This window comes from Prenolepis imparis, unplaced genomic scaffold (assembly GCF_030444845.1).
Source record: "Prenolepis imparis isolate NDT839.2.m4 unplaced genomic scaffold, iyPreImpa1.0 SCAF_10, whole genome shotgun sequence".
Classification (NCBI taxonomy): domain Eukaryota; kingdom Metazoa; phylum Arthropoda; class Insecta; order Hymenoptera; family Formicidae; genus Prenolepis; species Prenolepis imparis.
Window position 1 is genome coordinate 14,402,393 of NW_028141168.1, and position 18,747 is coordinate 14,421,139.

Below are 18,747 nucleotides of genomic sequence, written 5' to 3' on the forward strand. Positions count from 1 at the left end.
AAAAAAATTATACGCACAATGAATCAATTTTGATATTACAACGGGGTATTCCGGTCCAATCTCGTTGGATTATCGGCTTTACACAAGTAAAGATAAGCCGCAAATAATAGATTCCATTCAATTTCGGCGATATATTTCGTCAACAAAACAATGTTCACCAGAAAAACAAAGATTTATAAAACGACTGATGTTATTTCTTATTATACTGTTTTTTATAAAAAGAAAAAAAATCTTTATATTCTGATAATTCATTCTTCGGCCATTTGTACGTATTTTGTTGGAAATATTTTTATCTACGCGTATTTATTTCAATGCACTGCAGACAGTGTTTTTTATTGCGATGCATTTGCACAGACGTGTCTTATATATTTAATAACGTCGAAGAAATTGATACCCATGTGTGATGAAAAGTAAGCCTCGCGATATAAGTGTATCGATCGTTTGCTAACAAATTGCGCGCTGTGTGTATATTTTCTAAAAATTCTATATAAAGTTTGCTTCCGGGATGTGTTGAAAGAAGTGAATTCCTCTACCAATTCACTTTTATTTACGCTACAAATTTATGCGGTTACAAGTTTCCGATAGCAATAAATTTCTTGCGTTCCTTTCACCTGTGTTAAAAACTTGACGTTTAGACAGATCAGAGTAAACCTTCTGCCGACGCGATCTCATTTCTGTAATGCAAATTTTTCATCTTTCCGCAATAATATTGTCACAAAAAATGAAAAATTATCATACATTAGTACTAGCCAATAATTGTAGCCGAACGGTTCTTTTGGAGTTTTAAAAAATTAGGAAAAAACTTATAATACATTTATTTCAGTCTCCTTCTTCAAGTGAAGATTTTCATTTTATGTGTGGTGTATCATCAACAATACGTGAAGACAAGCGAATGTCATAAATTCATCATAAACGATACTCTGCACTGCGATACGGATTTTTCTTTCTTCATCTCTTCACAAATCTTTATCTTTCGGCGTGCATAAATTTGGCACCTGTATAAGACAGCTCCCACTTTTTAATGACGAAACATTGCATCATATTATGAAGGAATGTAAAGGCTGTATTTTATATTTTTTTCGATATAATCGAACAATTATTCAAAATTACTCATTCCGTAGGAAAAGGCGCGAACAACTTCCTCGAAACAGGATTAATTGATTATTTACTCTTTTATTATTTTTTTTTAAATTCAAGAAAAGTTTGTCTCTTGCCGATACGAAAGAAAAAGATCGTCGCAGATTTCTGTGATCAGGTTTTATTATACAATATATATATATATATATATATATTGCGGTTCTCTGTCTCTGTCCATTAACTTTCAAACTACCAATTTTTTTCTTTTTTTCTTTTTTTCCTAAATTTTTGATCCCAAGACAGTTTTACTCTGAAATGGCAATCTTTCCAGCGTTTCTACAAAACTATACGATTTATATCGAGTAAATATTTATAGATTTCGAAAGTATCGTTAACTTAGCACTAATTTGCTAATCAAGTATATCGTACAATCACTAAATTATTGCTTTGTCGTACCTTGTATCACACTAATCTAAACCCTATGTATCCTTATATGCGTTTTTTTTCTATCTTTTTTTTCCCTTTCCGCCCGTGAAAAGCCAGGTTTAGCGGTGATCATGCCTGCTTCTCCGCAAGTTCGTGTACATGTGTATGCAGGTGTATTTTTCTTATAACACATTGACTATCGCGACACATTTCTTCGCTTCGCTCAGACTCAATTACAATAATTCTGGAAATATATTAATTGACGGAATCATACTTGAAATTCCTTTTATCTTGTTTCGTTCCGCGGAATATTATTTTCAGAAATCTTGAAACGAGAAAAAGAATTTTAATAGAGAGCAAAATTTTAATAAATTGCGCTTGTTGCGGCTAAATCAATATAAGAGTCAAAGAGTACTACTTTGTTGTCGAGCGAGAGATGTATATCTTATCTCTATCAACGAAATGCAACAAGTATAATATTAATCTAATCTATTCGGACCTATGTAAAACGGCATCGTTATCAGATTGGAAACGAATAAAAATTTCAGTGCAATTCCGTCGATTAACACATACATACATGTACATACATCTATATAGTTTCCTTTTTGTGTGTGTGTATGTGTATGTATATAATAGATACCTTTTTCCCCCCTCCCCTCTCGGTGTGTGTCTAAGTATTATTTTTATATTTACGTACAATGCTTGTCACATTTTCGTTGTTCTCTTTTTACGTTCGATATATTAACATTCAGTTAGTTGAGTGAGTTATTCTTCCTATCGCTTATATTGACGATTCTTATCACCTCGAAGACGATATATGTATGTATACTACGACTGTTAAACTCGCCTTGCGCGCACACGCGCGTAGAACGGCATAGAAACGGTTTAGCAACTTGGTCCTCTTGAATTGGGAGTCTTTATATAAGCGCGCGACACCGCGTTCGGTTCCTGCCTTCTCATTTCATATATTATTGTTGTATCTCGCATGTTATATGTCTCTACATCGGAAATGCTTCTCTTCTTTTTTTTTTACATTCGACTTGATATATTATATAAACGCCTTATCATAAAAAGTTGCAACTGTAAAGGATTAGATCGATAATACAAATGTGAGACACGAATAATTGCTCTCGCTTCATATTACGATATAGTAAGATCGAAAAAAATGTATTCGTGTATTACATATAATTACGAATGTCAATCCTTATCTGAGCAACGTCGACTTATAAAATTCACAAAACCAAGTCATATTCCTTGTCTAAAACAAATTTCCACCATTACAATATATTCTAGATTATTTTTAATCGTTTGCGAAAACAAATACATATTTACGGAGAGAGAGGTGCGATATGAAATATTTTATACAGATATATAAAATTAACAAAATATATTTTTATTTTATACAATATTATATTTTTATATGTCTATAACAACGAGTGGCTTTTTATCTTAGGTTGTTCGGATAAGGATTAATCCGTCTGACATCTCCGTATTGTTTGTCCTATGAAACGAAAAAAAGTTTCAAGACGAATGCGCCCAATTTGCGAGGTTACTGTTGTTTTTATTCAGACCCGACACGCGCAATACGGACGAAGAACTTTCCCCAGACGTGAGAAACGTATGAGGCATGATCGTCCTGGGGCCTGGCTTAAATCATCTCTTTGTGCATCTTTCTCTCTCTCTCTTTTTTTTTAATAGTAATTGGCTGTGCCCTCATCTATCTCGCGCTTACGAGTATCAATTCTGTGACTTTTGCGATCTCACCCCTCTAGACAACCATCTATTGCAACAGGATGTTCTTTTCTTGCTTCTCTAATTCTCTTGTTTAATGTTTCACGTCGATAAATATCGATTTCGCAGCAAGATTTCGTGAACTTTGTGTTATATAATTTATGATTAAAAACAGAAGTCAAATAAATAAATATCTTTATCGGTATAAAATTTATTTTTGTACAATGATTATTTATATTGCAACGCAAAAATAATGAAAAAGTTTTATGTGTTTGTCAATATTTATTCTATAATTTATTTTTATCTATTAATATTTTATTTACGAAAAGATAACACTGATAAATTGTAGAAAACAATTCAATCAATAGCTAATTTTTTATAAACAAAAATTTATTAATTATCTCGCAGGTTTTATTTTTTGGCAAATTAAAAAAAATATTATTTTGTTACCGGCACACAAATGTGTGTATATGGTGACACGAAATCGTGCCACGAAACATCGTTTCACTTCTTGTCACCCTTCTTGCTTGCGATACTAAAACTACTGTAAACTGTGCCACGATGTTCACGTATTCTCGATGGAACTCACTTGGGACTCAACTTGGTACGGGGTCGCGGATAAACGCTCATCCTCCTTCACGGTTCCATCTATTTTTTTTTCTATTATTGACTACCGTTACGAGTTACTCTATTAATTATAGATTCGATTGACTGTCGAGTATTGTAATACGGTACAAGAGAGACGAGTGTCTACAGTTAAAATCTCAAATATATTACGAAAAAACGTGGCCGAGTTGCAGAACTACGTGCGTTTCGTGATTTCCCGTAAGACTACAGACCCGACTCTACTTTCTTGCGAGACGACTTTATACGAGTCGAGATACGAAATGTAAGAACAAAATACGAGCAACGTCTTGCAGAAGACGAATGCGTCTTGCGAAAAATAGAATTAAAGAATTAAAAATTCGCTCAAAAGAGAGAAATTTTAATTTTTGTAAAATCTCTATTATTATTATTTTATTATTTCATCATTATATGGAGGAAAGAGATTCAACCAGCAACAGATATATCGATAAACGATATGTTTCTCAGGTGGATTATTTTTTAATATTTTTATCACACATCCCCGTTTTTTTTAATTTCGTTACTTCTTTCAGTTATTACGTTACATTATTACATTAGTGGATGTTGTGAATTTTCTTCCACGTATTTCTCATATCTTATTTTTACATTTCAGTGCATCTCTCTCTCGACGTCGCGTTCTCGAGAGGAAGGGAAATGAATCTTAGGTAGGAGACTTCCGGCGACTTCTCCTCTCCCTCACCCTTATCGTTGCGTTTCTACTGCGAATAAAAAGCGATCGAGGTCTACTCACTTGGTGTTGATACTTTTGTATTAATTAAAATCACTAAATCTCTCTTTCTCTCGCTCACTGGGCGCTAAAATCTCGTTAACGATAAGCGTGTAACCACGTGTGGTTCCACGTGTACTACGTTTAATTAATTAATTAATTAAGTTCGATCAATCCCTCCCTCGCGTTATCTTATAATCGCTCGTAAAGTTTTCCGTACCAAAATATGTCTAAGTTATATTAGAAACGCTCTAGGGACGTGCAAAGTGACACGGGGGGGAGGGGGAGGGAGAAAAAAAGTAAAAAGGTTTAAAATATACGACGAGAGAGAGAAAATATATAAGCGTCACTTTTTCTTCCTTCTCGCTTATACATGCGACCGCCTTAGGCAACTAAGATAAAAGGGATGTAATTCAAGCGCAACTTGTTGACTAGATCGTAAGTACTTTTTCTTCTCCCCCCTTATAATTCCATCCTCCTTTGCTCCTCCTCTCTCTGTTTTCCTCCCTTTTTTTCTTTTGGTCATATCTTTATAGTATGACGTTGCGCAATGCAACCGTCTATAAAACGCACTCATACGCGATTCACTCTTTTCATTCTTCTTGCTCGAAGCGCGAAAATATCTCTCTCAAATAATATAACACCTCCTTGTCAGTATATTAGATTTTCACGTGCTACATATACGCGATTTTTTATTATATTGCTAAAAGATAGGAATCACGTAATTGTAAAAAAGTAATCGTATGACTAGATATCAGCGAAGAGACTTTATAAAATAAAGCAAATAAATTGAGCAACAATATTCCTATTAATACTGAGGATGACTAAATATTTGATTTCCTAAAGAATTCTATATATACACATATATAAATAATTTGTATAATAACAAGATATATAAAACAAATTAAAAGATATAAAAAGAAAACAAATATCAAAGACTTTGTCCGTAGGAACTCTGATAATAATGCAAACGTGCGATAGGGAAAGAAGACTCGTTAACAAAGTAATCTCATAGCACTTTGTCACATCGAGCATTAAAAATTAAAAACAAAGGATACAAATAATTTCAATATCCTATAAAAATAACTTGGAGTATCTAAATGATATCACCGATAGATCGAAGGAAAATCCGGGATGTATCTCTTTCGCGCGAATACGAAAAAAAAATATCGATAAACCATACGAAACGTTACAATTGCTCGCGCTTTTAACAACCGAGGAAATGATGTGTTCCATAATTCAGGGTAGCAGTACGACCGACCCTTTTGCCACCGAATGGTCATTTCTGCATTCAACAGGTGGTCCAGTTTACGTGAAATGTTGATGAAAACTTTCCACGAGCACCCGCGCGTGCGTTACGTTAAGGATCCCGGCAAAAATCGCGCGAGAGTGCACCATTAAATGCGCAAACGACCTTGCATTATCTGCCATTAGGTGCCATCGTTATATACAGCAATACTTTTACAAATAAAAAAAATATATATATAAAATAACCTACAGCGATAACTAAATTTTCGATAATCCGCTTCACATCACCAGATTTAAAAGCCCTAATTTTAATTGCACGTTTTGAGATCGTCCTTTTAATAAAAAATAAGATTACTAGAGATATTTTTCGTTTGAGAAGATTAAAAGTTTTCTCGTTTCGGGAGAGAAAAGAGAAAAAAAAAAACAAACACTGATGAATCTTCATCGTCGAGCAAAGATGGATGAAAAAAGTGCTTCTTTAAACTACATAAGAAACTTATTGCACTATTTTCGACTTTATCGCTGCTCATTTCGACGAGAGCATCTCGATTCGTCGTTTTTGCGAATTCACGAAATGAGATGGTGTATTTGCGATGCTATCATATCGATCTTCGCGAGAGAGGATGCCCAAACATATCGATATCATTTATGAAATATTGAAATATCTTTTTATGTCGAGGCATCCTCACAGACGGCAGACTTGCCTAAAAATAACTTAGCGAATCAAAATACAGATCTTCTCGCACTGATGGAAAAGAAGTTTCTCTCTGCATCTCGAAGAACGAGCTCTCAATGATCGGCGAGATTTTTCTTTTATTTTTTTCAATATGTTAGTACTTCATTCAGGGAAAGATTCTTTGGAGAAATCAACGCACAAAGATTTCGGACGGAGAAATTGAAGTTTATCGTAGGTGGAACTTGATCGGAAAATGTAGTCGGCAACGAATGAAAAATTAATGGGCGACTTCATCGATTCTAGCCAAAAAAAAGGTATTTGTTGGAAATATTCGCACGTGTATATACACTCCTATATACATCTCCTCTTCGGGCGTCAAGGAGAGGGAGAGAGAATCGGGAAAACGGTCTCGAAAATAGAACCGGGCGCCGAAACACGCGAGAAGAAGCGCGGTAAAATATTCAGAGAAACTTCTTTTCTTCTTCGCGAGTGGAGGAGACGAGCGCGAGATCCAGAGACGCCGATATGTCAATTACTCTTTCGTCCTCTCCAGTAGCAGCCGCCGAGATTTTCGCTCATCCGCGACGTTTAAAGCCGACGAGTAAATCGAATTACTTTGCGCTTACCGAGAGATATCGGTTGAAATTGGATGTTACCGGAGATTCGACGTCTGATCGTCGTCTGTGTGATGCACAAAAGAGTGGAGCTCTTCTCGACAGTTGACAGCAAGTCATTAGCCCGTTCTGCAATTTTGAGTAAAATCTTATCGACTAACTAAAGCTGTTTCTTTCTCCCCCCCTCTCTCTCTTTCTCTTTTATTATTTCATGTATTCTCCAATCCGAATCAATCCAATCTCTCCGGACTTAGCAGAGAGCAGAGTCATTACGATAAGTTTCGAGACGCTTGGATCTCGAAAACGTGTTTAATCGCACTAATATCCTTTTGAGAAGAAAATAGAACATTTTAATAAAAAAAAAAAAGAAACGAGAGAGAGAGAGAGAGAGACATATTTTGATAAATTGGCAAATACAAATAAAATTTACATACATCTAAGACTTTCATTCAGTACACATCAAATTGATATACATTTTAAGATATGATATCTAATGAAAAAATAATTTAAACGAAAGTGCCAATATTCAACAAAGAACGTTATAACTCGCGAAACTTTCAAATACCCGAAAATTTCGATATTAAATCTCTTTGCACAAACAACGTGCAATTTTTTTTCAAACTTAAGGACAAGAGGAACACGAGTTGCTGTCGTTATATCGAACTCAATGGCAGACTCGACTGCCGACTCAAATTCCGTGCGAAACAATCGAAACCAATCGCATCCGCATGAGAGGTCTGCAGACTTCCCGTGTATTTGTGTGTGTGCGTGTGTTGTGTGTGTACGTGTTCGTCTTCCCTTTCTGTCTTTTTGGTCCATGAATGGATGCACAAAGGTGTGTATCTATATGCAGCATATGTACTACTATTTCCTCTTTCTACATCGCCGGTCAACGCCGCTGCAATCTTCTGTTTACGTCATGCATGACCGGCTGCAAATTGCGGATTGATCGGTTAGCACGGACGCGCTATTAGGTTTAAATACAAGAACAACAGTCACGATCGATCGCGGGTCTGTCGCGGCGAATTAAAGTGCCCGTTCACTCACGAATGTTGAAAACGCAAAGTCGCTCGCGACACGCGCGAGCTAAGTATTTTCCAGCGAGAAACAAGAAGAATGAAGAAATCGACATCAATTTAAAAAAACTAAAAATTCAACTAAAAAAAAAAAAAAATTATAAAGAAATAATTGATTTCCGCGAACCTTACCTACGTCCTGATCGTCGCGTCTTCGACATCCCGGCCTTATGGCGGCGTGTCGATTTCGTAGTCGCTATCGATGTCGCGCAGACACGCCGACTCCAGGTGCTTGTTCAAGTAAGACTTGAGCGCGAACGACTTGTGACACTTGGAGCACTCGTAGTTCTTGTCAGCCGAGTGGGTCTGCATGTGCGCCCGTAGATTCGAGCGATCGGCGAACGCTTTGCCGCAGTGGGCGCATCCGTACGGCTTCTCGCCGGTGTGACTGCGAAGATGACCCTGTAGCAGCCAGGGCCGCGAGAACATCTTGCCGCATACGCCGCAGCTGTGTGTGAGCTTGTGCGTGAGCACGTGCATCGCCAGGGCGGGCATGCTGACGTAAGCCTTGCCGCAGTGGATGCACTTCTTGGCCGATTGCGAGTCGATGCTGCGATGCGTCTGCTTGTGCCGCGACAGATTCGACGAGGTCGCGTATTGCTTGCCTGATGAGCAAACAGAAGAAAGGGTGCGGGTTAACAGGAGAGCGAATATTCGTACAATGTTCATCAAGTTTGTGTATCTCGAGATTATCCTATCCACGATATTCGTTGATTCAAACATTAATAATTTGATATTATAAACTTTTTTGTAATTTAATATTATAAACATACAATGTAAAGTAATATTATAGAGAATTGTGTAAGGTGTAAGGGTAATGTGTGCAGTATAAGTATTAAGAAATTAATATCTTGATAATGTATGATGTAATTAATCTTGTCGGTTAAAACTCTGTCTTAATATTTTTACTATTTAATATGTGTTATATCACAGAGATAAAATATTATACACAGAGAGAATTTTCTCTTAGAATTTATCCTGAAAATCATGGTAATCGTGGGACAATATGGTATGAAAAGAATTTTATGAGAATTTCTCTGATTAATATTTATCACAATAAAAATAATTATATGCTATGCAGTTTAGTAAAATTAATCAAACATGTTTTATATTTTATTGTGATAGATATTATTATTTTTATTGCGATAAATATCAGAGAAATGCTCATAAAAATCTTTCTATACCGTATTGTCCCACGCTTACCATGATTTTCAGGATAAATTCTAAAAGAAAATTCTCTCAATGTATTTTTAACTTGTATTTGCTAAAGTTTTCTGTATAAAAGGAAGAGATATTAATAAATATATAATATATGTAATGAGAGTACTATATTAAGGGCATGTATTGTACTTGATATACATAATCGTGATTGTAATCTTTAATATATTATATTAACTCATGAATTATATTTTCAACATGTTTCTAATCACGAAAAGAATATTATACAAAATATCCTCGTGTTCTTTTTTCACATAGATTTGGCGTGTGAGATAGAGTATTTAAAATACGACTACTATGCTAGAGATCAATAAATTTAAATAACACAAATAAGCGTTGAAATATTTGTCCGAAATAAAAGATTGAAAAAAAAAAAAAAAAAAAATAGCACAAAACACAAAAACTATAAAATCAATAAACTTTTAAAACCAAAGGAAGAAAGATATGGATCAATCCAATATATCGCGAGATTAATTCAATTTATCCTCAGTTTATTCTACTCACCGCACTCGCAGCACATATAACGACCGGTCTTGGAGGTCTCGGGCGTCTCGATCGGTTCGGTCTCCTGGTTCTTTTGCGCGGGAGACGCCTTCTTGTTCTTCGACCTGCCGTCCGAGACGAGCAACGTGTCGTACGTATAACTGGCCGGTTTCACCCCCTCCGTCTGCTCGGTGATGGTCTGCACCTCCTTGTCCCTCTGCGTCGGCTGCGAGTTGGGGTTGCTGTTCTCGATGTCGCTACTGCACTCGGAAGTCGGTGGCGTCAACGGCGGCGTCGTCTCGATCTGTTGCTGTTGCAACGGCTGCAGTTGCGATTGTGGTTGTTGTTGCAACGGCTGCTGCTGCGATTGTGCTTGTTGTTGCAACGGCTGCTGCTGCGATTGTGGTTGTTGTTGCAACGGCTGCTGCTGCGATTGTGGTTGTTGTTGCAACGGTTGCTGCTGCTGTTGCTGCAGCGGCAGCGGCGGCGGCTGATGCGGCTGCTGAGCGACGATCGACGTGCACGGTATGCTAGACGTGCTGTACGTGAGCAGAATCTCTTGTACCGGCGACAAAGGTATGAAGACGCTGCCCGAGGGTGGCACGATAGTCGCACTGGGTTCATAGATGATGCCTGCAGCCGCGGCGGGCTGTTGCTGCTGCTGCTGCGATTGTTGCTGATGATGATGATGATGATGGCCGTAGATGGTCGAGCCGGTCAGATCGATCGTGTTCACCTGATAAATTGGCTGCTCGGCCGGTTGGTAGACCGTCATCTCCTGGACGTCGCTCGCTGGTGCCTCGACCACGCTCTGAGGACCAATCGCGACACTAGGTGGTGGTAATGGCGGCAGCGATCGCGACAGCTCCAGAAGATCGTGCGCCGCCTCCGTCTCCGCCGCGGAACGATCCTTGAACATGGTCGACACGTGGCTGGGCATGAGCACGCCGCAGGACGCGGGAGCGAGTCGTATCCTGAAGTCGTTGGTCATCCTCGAGTGCTCCGGAGCGTCGTTCAGGTGACAGGGCGTCGTCGAGGTGGTAGAGGCGACGGAGGACGAGTCCCCGACCGACGTTGGATGGTACAGCGTCGCGATGGATGTCGTCGCGATCGCGGTTTCGGCTCTCCCGGAGGTCGTTCGCACCACGCTCGGCGGAGGTAAGGATGGAACGACCGTTGTCGTCGTCGCCGTCGTCGTGGTCGTTTTCTCGACGGGAGAGACGATCGATTCCGCCGGCGACGGAGTCGTCGGAGACGTCGTCGTGGTGCATGGCGTCACGGTGATCACGGTGGTCGTCTCCATTCGCATCGTCATCGAGCAGTCCGTCGCGGATATCGCGTCCGTGGAGATAACTGATAACGACGACGAAGATGACGACGATGACGACGATGACGTCGACGGTGGTGATGACGACGACGATGATGATGATGATGACGATGACGACAACGACGACGCAACTATCGTCGTCGTCGTCGTTGTCGTCGTTGACGCGCTACTCGCGTCGCTCGAGGCTTCCTCTTTCGAGGACTTCGCTTCGGGCACGGCGGAAGCCATCGGTTGCGTGTCGGGATACTCTGTCGGGAATCATAGAGTTGATAAGTTTGCGCCTTCGTGATGATTCCAGGTAGTCCGCGAGACATATGTATGTATAAGAGAGAAAGACGATATACATATATTTATATACAAGTTAATCGATTGAAATCGGTTCGTATTATTGCGAGACGTCTCTGTTCGTGCCGCGGGGGTGTAATCTCGCTTTCTTCGCTTCCGTTTGACTTTTTAATCGAGATTTAACGACGCCGCGAGCTTTTAAATGGAATAAGAATGGTATCCGATTCTCGTTACCGACTCGATAGCAAAGAGTGTCGAACCTTGATGATGGCAGCAGGAAGTGCAGCGTACAGACGAAGAGAAAGGTGGAAGAGGGGAGGGTGGGGGAGGAAAATGTGGGTTGCACAATACGGATTGTGGAGATTGTGGACGGGGGAGGGTGAGGCAAATATGTTAGAAACGAGGTCAAAGGGGATGGCAGCAGAGAGAAGCTAGAAGGTCGCCCGGAGTAAGCGGATATAAAATTTCATGATAACTCGGTTATGAAAGTGCACGTTTCGCTTTAAGAGAGCAACCGACTTCCTTACGCCACCGTTGTCGATCCGTTTTAATATTTCTGCGTCCTTGTTTGTTTCTCCGCACGCGGGGCGAGATAAATTTCTATTGCGATCACGAAGAGTTCGCGAACGGATCGACGTCGCTATGAATTATTATCGCGAATGTATCGTATAGGTGTCCCGTTCCTCGCGTCGCAGTACGATATACTGTTTCTCGTCGTATATCAACCTAGGATATACGCAAAAGTTTTCCGGAAATATATATTCCTGTGTGTCGTGCGGGTATTGATATTCTATACTGTAAAAAGAGATATGAGATTATAAAAGTTACATATTTTTATATACACACATCTTTTTATATTAATAACGTGTTTATGTATTAATATTGAACCCGCGCGTGTAAAAATTTGCAAATTATTTTTTTCGAATAAAAATGTGGGACAAGAAGCTTTGATTTAATAATTTTATTACTTGCTCCAACTCTTTAGCTATCATATATTCTCTCTCTTTACATATTATCTGTAAAAATGCACCATCGCGATTAATTTCCTTAATTACTGCACCTTCGAACCATTCGGGAAAATTTCAATAAAAGACTCGCCGCACTTTGAACGCTTCCGCAAACGCGATTTCGGCTAATTCCGAATTGCACTCGAAACTCTCTTCCGTAACGACAGTGTGCTATAACGACACGCGCATTACGATGATTCTGAGCGTCGCCTTTGTAACTGCATTTACTATGTCTCGGCAAGTTTCGCATGCCATTTTCGCACGAAGAGAGTTTACGGATGCGCCGTACAAGTAGTAATACGCCATGGGGAATTCCACGGAACAATTAAGGTCGTTTCGTTGCGACCAGGCAACGCGCATTGTCGGGAATTACGTGGTGCGGCGCAGCGGCGTGTGCAATTATCGCTTGATAATTCGATACAAACGGGCCGGTGCGTTTATATGCGTCCAAGTGAATTTCAAAGTACCGCTAAAGTACTAAAACACTCGCGAGAGAATGCAAAAAAAAGGAATAATTCTATCTCCTTTTTTAAATATTCTCGAAAGAGAGAGAAATTATTTTAATACGCAGGAAAATATAATTAATATATTATATTATAAATGCAATATGTATTTATAATTAATATAATGTAATAGAAATATATTTATATTTTGAATAAAAATATGTTATGAATATATAATTAATAAATAATATATAATATAATAATAATATATATTTTTTAAAACCGCCAGTCGTAAAGAATATAGAAGAAGGTTTATATTGACGACCAAAAAACTGGACTAATTTGAATTCATTTATTGGATAAAATTCAATTATATAATATGTAATTCATTAATATATATATTAATGAATATATAAATATATTTAATATATATTTAGAATATATATCTGTTCGCGAGAGAGAAAGCGCGATGAAGGAGGGCTTTTAAAGCTTTTATTTCCTCCGTGTTTTAGATCAATCCACAGGCATTTCGATATCTCGAAACGCCAGTTAAGGTCGATGAACCATCGGGGGAAAGAGCGATGTTTGTTGCGTGCAGAAAGACTCTAATGACAACAACTTGTTATTGCGCGAGGACGTTGTTAATTAGCGGTCAGAGCGAAAGGCAACCACGTATAACGTTTATTTAACCCACCGACCCATTGCATCTGATCTGATTTTATTGCTTGCACTTAATTCGAGAAAATACACTCTTAAGATCTGCATTCATTAGCCGAGCTATCATGCATGCACAATTGTAAGGATTATCTTGCATGCGATCACATCGCAAAATTGCATGACGAGCTTTTCATAGTTTTGAACAACATCTTTTTTCTTCTACTGTACATATACATTAATTATTGTTTCAATATTAATTGCACAGTGATAAAGAAAAAAAATAATCACATTAAAAATAATAATATCCATTACAATAATATATAAAAGATGTTTGATTAATTTTACTAAACTGCATAGTGAAATTAATCAAACATGTTTTATATTTTATTGTGATAAATATTAATCAGAGAAATTCTCATAAAATTCTTTCCATACCATATTGTCCCACGATTAGCATGATTTTCAGGGTAAATTGTAAGAGAAAATTCCGTCAGTGTACGTACCTTGTGCAACAGGGGGTCCGACGTGCCCCTCAGTGGGCGAGACGAGCAGCTGCATGGTGGTTGGCGATGGCGTGCTCCTTCCTCGACCCCAGCTCTCGAATCCTCTGGCAACGCTGCTTATGTACTTGTTGCACAGGGCCTTCTTCACCATGTAACAACGCGGCATCTTGGCTTCTCTGATCGTCGCGCACTTCCTACGGGGGATTAATATCGCGGTGTATCGTTCTAAGATCACCAAACAATCGCGTTAAGTAAACAACCCTCTCTCGAGTATTCCTTCCCTCGTCGTTTCTTCTTCGTACTTGGAGTATCTTATTGCAAGTATATATTTGTACGTTCCCGATGATGTGATTTGCGAAGTGTTAAACGTCAAAGTATCGCGATTCCCCCTCGCACCAGATTGCACTGCTTCCTTTCGTTAATCGTTCCTGCCGTTTCTCGCGGAAACGCGAGATTTTATCTTCCACCGGACGTCGATCGATCCCTCAATCGATGCTCCAACTGTCCGTCCCATCCGCGCGCTTCCTCCCTACGGATGTCCTGAGACGCGACATGATCTCGGTGACAGATCGAATTGTTCCGTTTACACTCCTGAAATTCCTGTAGCAAGGAGGAGCGAGAGAACGTTACTCGGCTGCTCCCTTAGGGAAAATAAAACGCTCAGCTCGGCAGATAATTCACCAGACGATATATCGTTATTTAATCCTAGACGTCGTTGCACGATTATTTTCAATAGGACTCCTGTGTAAATGTATATTTATATTTATATATATATTTTTGTATAATTATATATATATAAGGATGAATGTGTACGTACGATTACGGTGTCTCTTATACGCGTGTATATACATTCATATTAAAATATCTCTCAAGTGAAGCAAAGCTGAGAGGAGCTCCCGATCGAACCGGGGAAAGAAGGATGAAACGTGTACACGATGTGTGTTTCCACGCGGTTTCTCTCAGGTCGATTGGGGATGCGAGATTATATAAGTGGTTGAGTGGGCGAGAAGCGTGTGTGTGCGGCTTGCCTTTTGCTTTGTTCCTCGAGATTACCTTGTTTGTAGTATTGCTTTCGTTGTATATATTCACGGGTGGACGATTTACATTCTCTCTATCTACGACGCCGGCCTCATGCCTGTCTGTGTGCTCGTTCTACCCATATCTGGTTTATCTCTCTCTCTCTCTCTCTCTCTCTCTCTCTTCTCCTATGCTTCACCACCGCGACTTCGTTATCCCACGTTTCCTCCGGCAGTGCATGCGTCGGAAACGGTCGTGCGCCGAGATTTCCGTCGCTCTAGGGGAATCAAACGTTTCACTCGCCCGGCTGCTCCAGGTGATATCTTGTCTCGCCGATTCCCGATGACGTCGCTGCCCTGGGACGCGCGTGTTTCGACGATAACATTCTCATCGTGACAGTCCGGATCCCCTCGCGACGACGAACGTTGAATGGTTTCTGTGAACCGATGAAGAACGACGTATGGATCCCGGAGTATGACGGGAATTCTTCGTATTGACTTTCGAGAAAATTGCGATGCGATTAAAAGGCGATTCTTCGTTTATTTTGTTGATAAAAGTCTTGAGCTTTTCGCTTCCATAAAATTTCGACGTTTCTTCGGCCAACGGTCCGTGTTGGCTATTGCTCCCTTTATACAGTTCGATAAACGGACTTTGAGTTTCTATTCGATACGCGAATAGTCGAGTTTCTCTATAAGGAGTTGGTCCTCTGAATCGTAAGGAAACGGATATTCTATCCTGAAGATGAAGGAAGAGTTTTTCTTCTAGCTCCCTCGATGCGTCTTCTTGGTTTCGTATAGTGATTGGAACGACTTCCGTTCTCCTTACAAAAAAGATACGATCCGATATAGTTTCCGACTGAAGAAACACTGTATTAAACTGACGATCAAAAGTTGTATAAACTTATATACAGAGAGCGGAAACACACTATGTATATTAATCGTCGTTAGGTTTTTCTCCACTCTTCCATTTCTCCTCTCTCTCTCGCTTCGAAACGTTTCCCTTCGAGTTTCGATCCTCTCGTCTACCCCACGTCCGCCGTTTCCAGGGGTCGGTGCTCGGGAGCGCGGTGCTCCGATACGCGGTGCAGCCTCGACGATCTTCCACGATCGTTGCGCTTCCGCCTCCTCCTCCTCCTCCTCCGTTTTCCGAAAACAAGTCTCTTCACCTTCGACTCCGGAGATGGGCGGGTGTGCCTTCGCAGGGACGAGCAACAAGTTGGACAACAGGTCCGCGATGTTGTGTATCCGTGTGCGCCGGTGTGTGCGAGCGCTGCCGCCGCCGCCTTACGTGTGTGGTCGATAGCTCCCTCTAGCCCTCTCACCGCGCGACCCCGGAAATCCCGCGCGCACCCCTTGCGTCGCAACCAACCAACCCTCGCACCACCCCCTCGCGCTCTCGCACCCCTCGATGGTGCACACACGCAGTTGGAGAGGCGACTTGGCTGAACGTAGCGCTACGAGGCCAAAGTTACCGGTGTGGTACACTTCCCTCTCACTTCCGCACGTCCGGTGGCACCCTGGCGGTGTCGCCAACCCTCGGACGTTTCGCCGAGAACCGAGGGCCTGGTGTCACGATGGACGCCCTCGTAACGTGGTGTCGACGACGCGATCCACGCGGACTACCGGTTGGTCTCGCTCGCACAGCGGACGGATATACACGAGGCGTAACCACGACAACGAGCACCGCGACGGCGACAACGGCGGCGACGGCGGCGGCGGTGACGTGGAACGAGAGCGAACGACGGGTCGAACAAGGACGACGACGACGACGACAACGACGACGACGACGATGAAAACGATGATAACGACGAAGACGAGAAGGACGACGATGGCGATGACGACGACGACGACGACGACAGCGGACACGACGAGCACCGACCGAGCTTCGCGAAGATCGAAGACGAAGATGTACCACCTGTAGGCGCAGAAGCAACAATTGTCCGCCGTGTATCGCGGTGGAGGGTAGCCCGACTACATGGCTCGTACCGGGTGTGGCTGGGGTGCAACTGCCAATGCAGCGTCGCCGACGAGCGTCGCCCCGCGTCCCGGGCGCCTGCGTCCTCGCCGCCGCGCTCGTGTGCAGCGCTTCTCTCCCCCGTTTCCCTTTTCCCCCGTCCCGCGTAACTCGCGTTCCCGAACTCCCTTCTCGGGGGTTCCCCTCCCGCCACACGTCGGTTGTGGCGCCGTTATCTCGCTCTCTCTTCGTTCTTATACGCGCCACCCTCTCTCACCCTCTCTCTTTCTCTCGTCCTCGATCGAGGAGAGTTATCGCGAGGGGAGAGAAAGGCCGACAGGGTGGATCAGCGGGGAAACCCCCTCGCGACGCCGATCCGGCTCTCGTCCATCGATTTTGTACGAGTTCGGGGCCAGACCAACACCTGTTACCGCCGGTGGGTGGTCGAGAAGGAAGGATGGAAGAGGGTGCGAGAGGGTGCGAGATGGAACGAGATGGAGAAAGGTGAGGGACGGGGGAGAGAAGTGAATCCCTTCCGCGGTTGAGAGAGAGAAAGAGAGAAGGGGGAGAAGGTGGGAGAGAGGGAGAGAGCGGAGCAACCGGCCGCTAGATACCGACGAGGAAACACCGACGCCAATCGATAGCGTCGACCTCGGCATCCTGCCGCGTTCGCCGGCGGGGTTTGCGATAGCGCGCCATCCAACTCGCGCTACCCTCTTTCTCTCCTTCTCACCCCTATCCCCTATCTCTCTTTCTCTCCCTGCGAGAGCGTTTCTCCCCTGTTCCGTTCCTCCTTTTCACCCTCGCGCTATTCCGCGCCGCGGGTTCCGTCTCTACCTCCCTTTGTCGACGTCTTCTTCGTCGGCCGGTTAGATCGCGCGATCCGCGTTTTCTCCTCTATTTCACTCTCCTTCCTCTCGCGCGTGTATCGTATATATATATATATATATATATATATATATATTGAATTTATTTATCGCGTACGCGGCGCCGCGTCTATTCTCTTTCCGCGGGAGACTCTCGGAATTAGCGCTAACAAGCTGCTCCGGAATGTAACTCCGGGGATGGAATTAGCTCGGATTATTTTCTTAGAAGTTGTCGATGGTACGTCGCTCGAACTTTCTCAAGGGAGCGTCGAACGTTGAGCTTGGAACGTAAAACGGAATTGACTACACGTGCGCTCCATATAAAAGCTAACAAATATCGATTCTTCGTTTTGTCTCTCTCTCTCTCTCTCTCTTCCTCGGTCGCTGTTTTATTACTTACGTTTTACTACTTACGATTACACGGTAGATACAGCACAATGTTATTTAGAATTAAGATGACGAAATACAATGCAACTGCAACTTGTAACTACTACGATTGACAAAGTACATAATTTTTCCTACGTCATATTAAATCGATATTTAAATCGATATTGTGTACGTAGGAGATAAAGGACTTGTATCTTTAATATCTTTAATCAATGAATTTTTTTCTTTCCTTTTTTTATAATATTTTCAATAAGACTTTATTATCCCAGAGGCTATTTGCCGATATACCGACAATATTTCAATCAGGCCTCTCATTTTCTTTTTCGCACATGCGTGACGTTGACACTAATAAATTCGCAACGTGCATGAAATTTATAGAGACGTTGCTAATCATCTCGAAAC

At 41.5% G+C, this 18,747-nt stretch overlaps 1 protein-coding gene across 1 annotated transcript; it reads right to left on the bottom strand.

The window, feature by feature from the left end:
• Positions 1-18: 18 nt before the first annotated feature.
• Positions 19-17,219, bottom strand: LOC145941908 (uncharacterized). The gene is made up of 4 exons (XM_083048307.1): positions 14,123-17,219; positions 9,922-11,475; positions 8,332-8,804; positions 19-7,252 (listed from the first exon to the last, which is right to left on the bottom strand). The coding sequence occupies exons 1-3, from the start codon at positions 14,286-14,288 to the stop codon at positions 8,368-8,370; spliced, it is 2,157 nt and encodes a 718-aa protein (XP_082904433.1). The 5' UTR covers positions 14,289-17,219; the 3' UTR covers positions 19-7,252; positions 8,332-8,367.
• Between the last annotated feature and the right edge of the window lie 1,528 nt (positions 17,220-18,747).

Excerpts from the sequence above, each read along its gene's own strand:
- LOC145941908 (XM_083048307.1), bottom strand. The coding sequence starts at position 14,288 with ATGCCGCGTTGTTACATGGTGAAGAAGGCCCTGTGCAACAAGTACATA. Across the intron at positions 11,476-14,122 it reads CGGACCCCCTGTTGCACAAG|AGTATCCCGACACGCAACCG; the intron begins GTACGTACACTG and ends GATTCCCGACAG. Across the intron at positions 8,805-9,921 it reads TTATATGTGCTGCGAGTGCG|GCAAGCAATACGCGACCTCG; the intron begins GTGAGTAGAATA and ends TTTGCTCATCAG.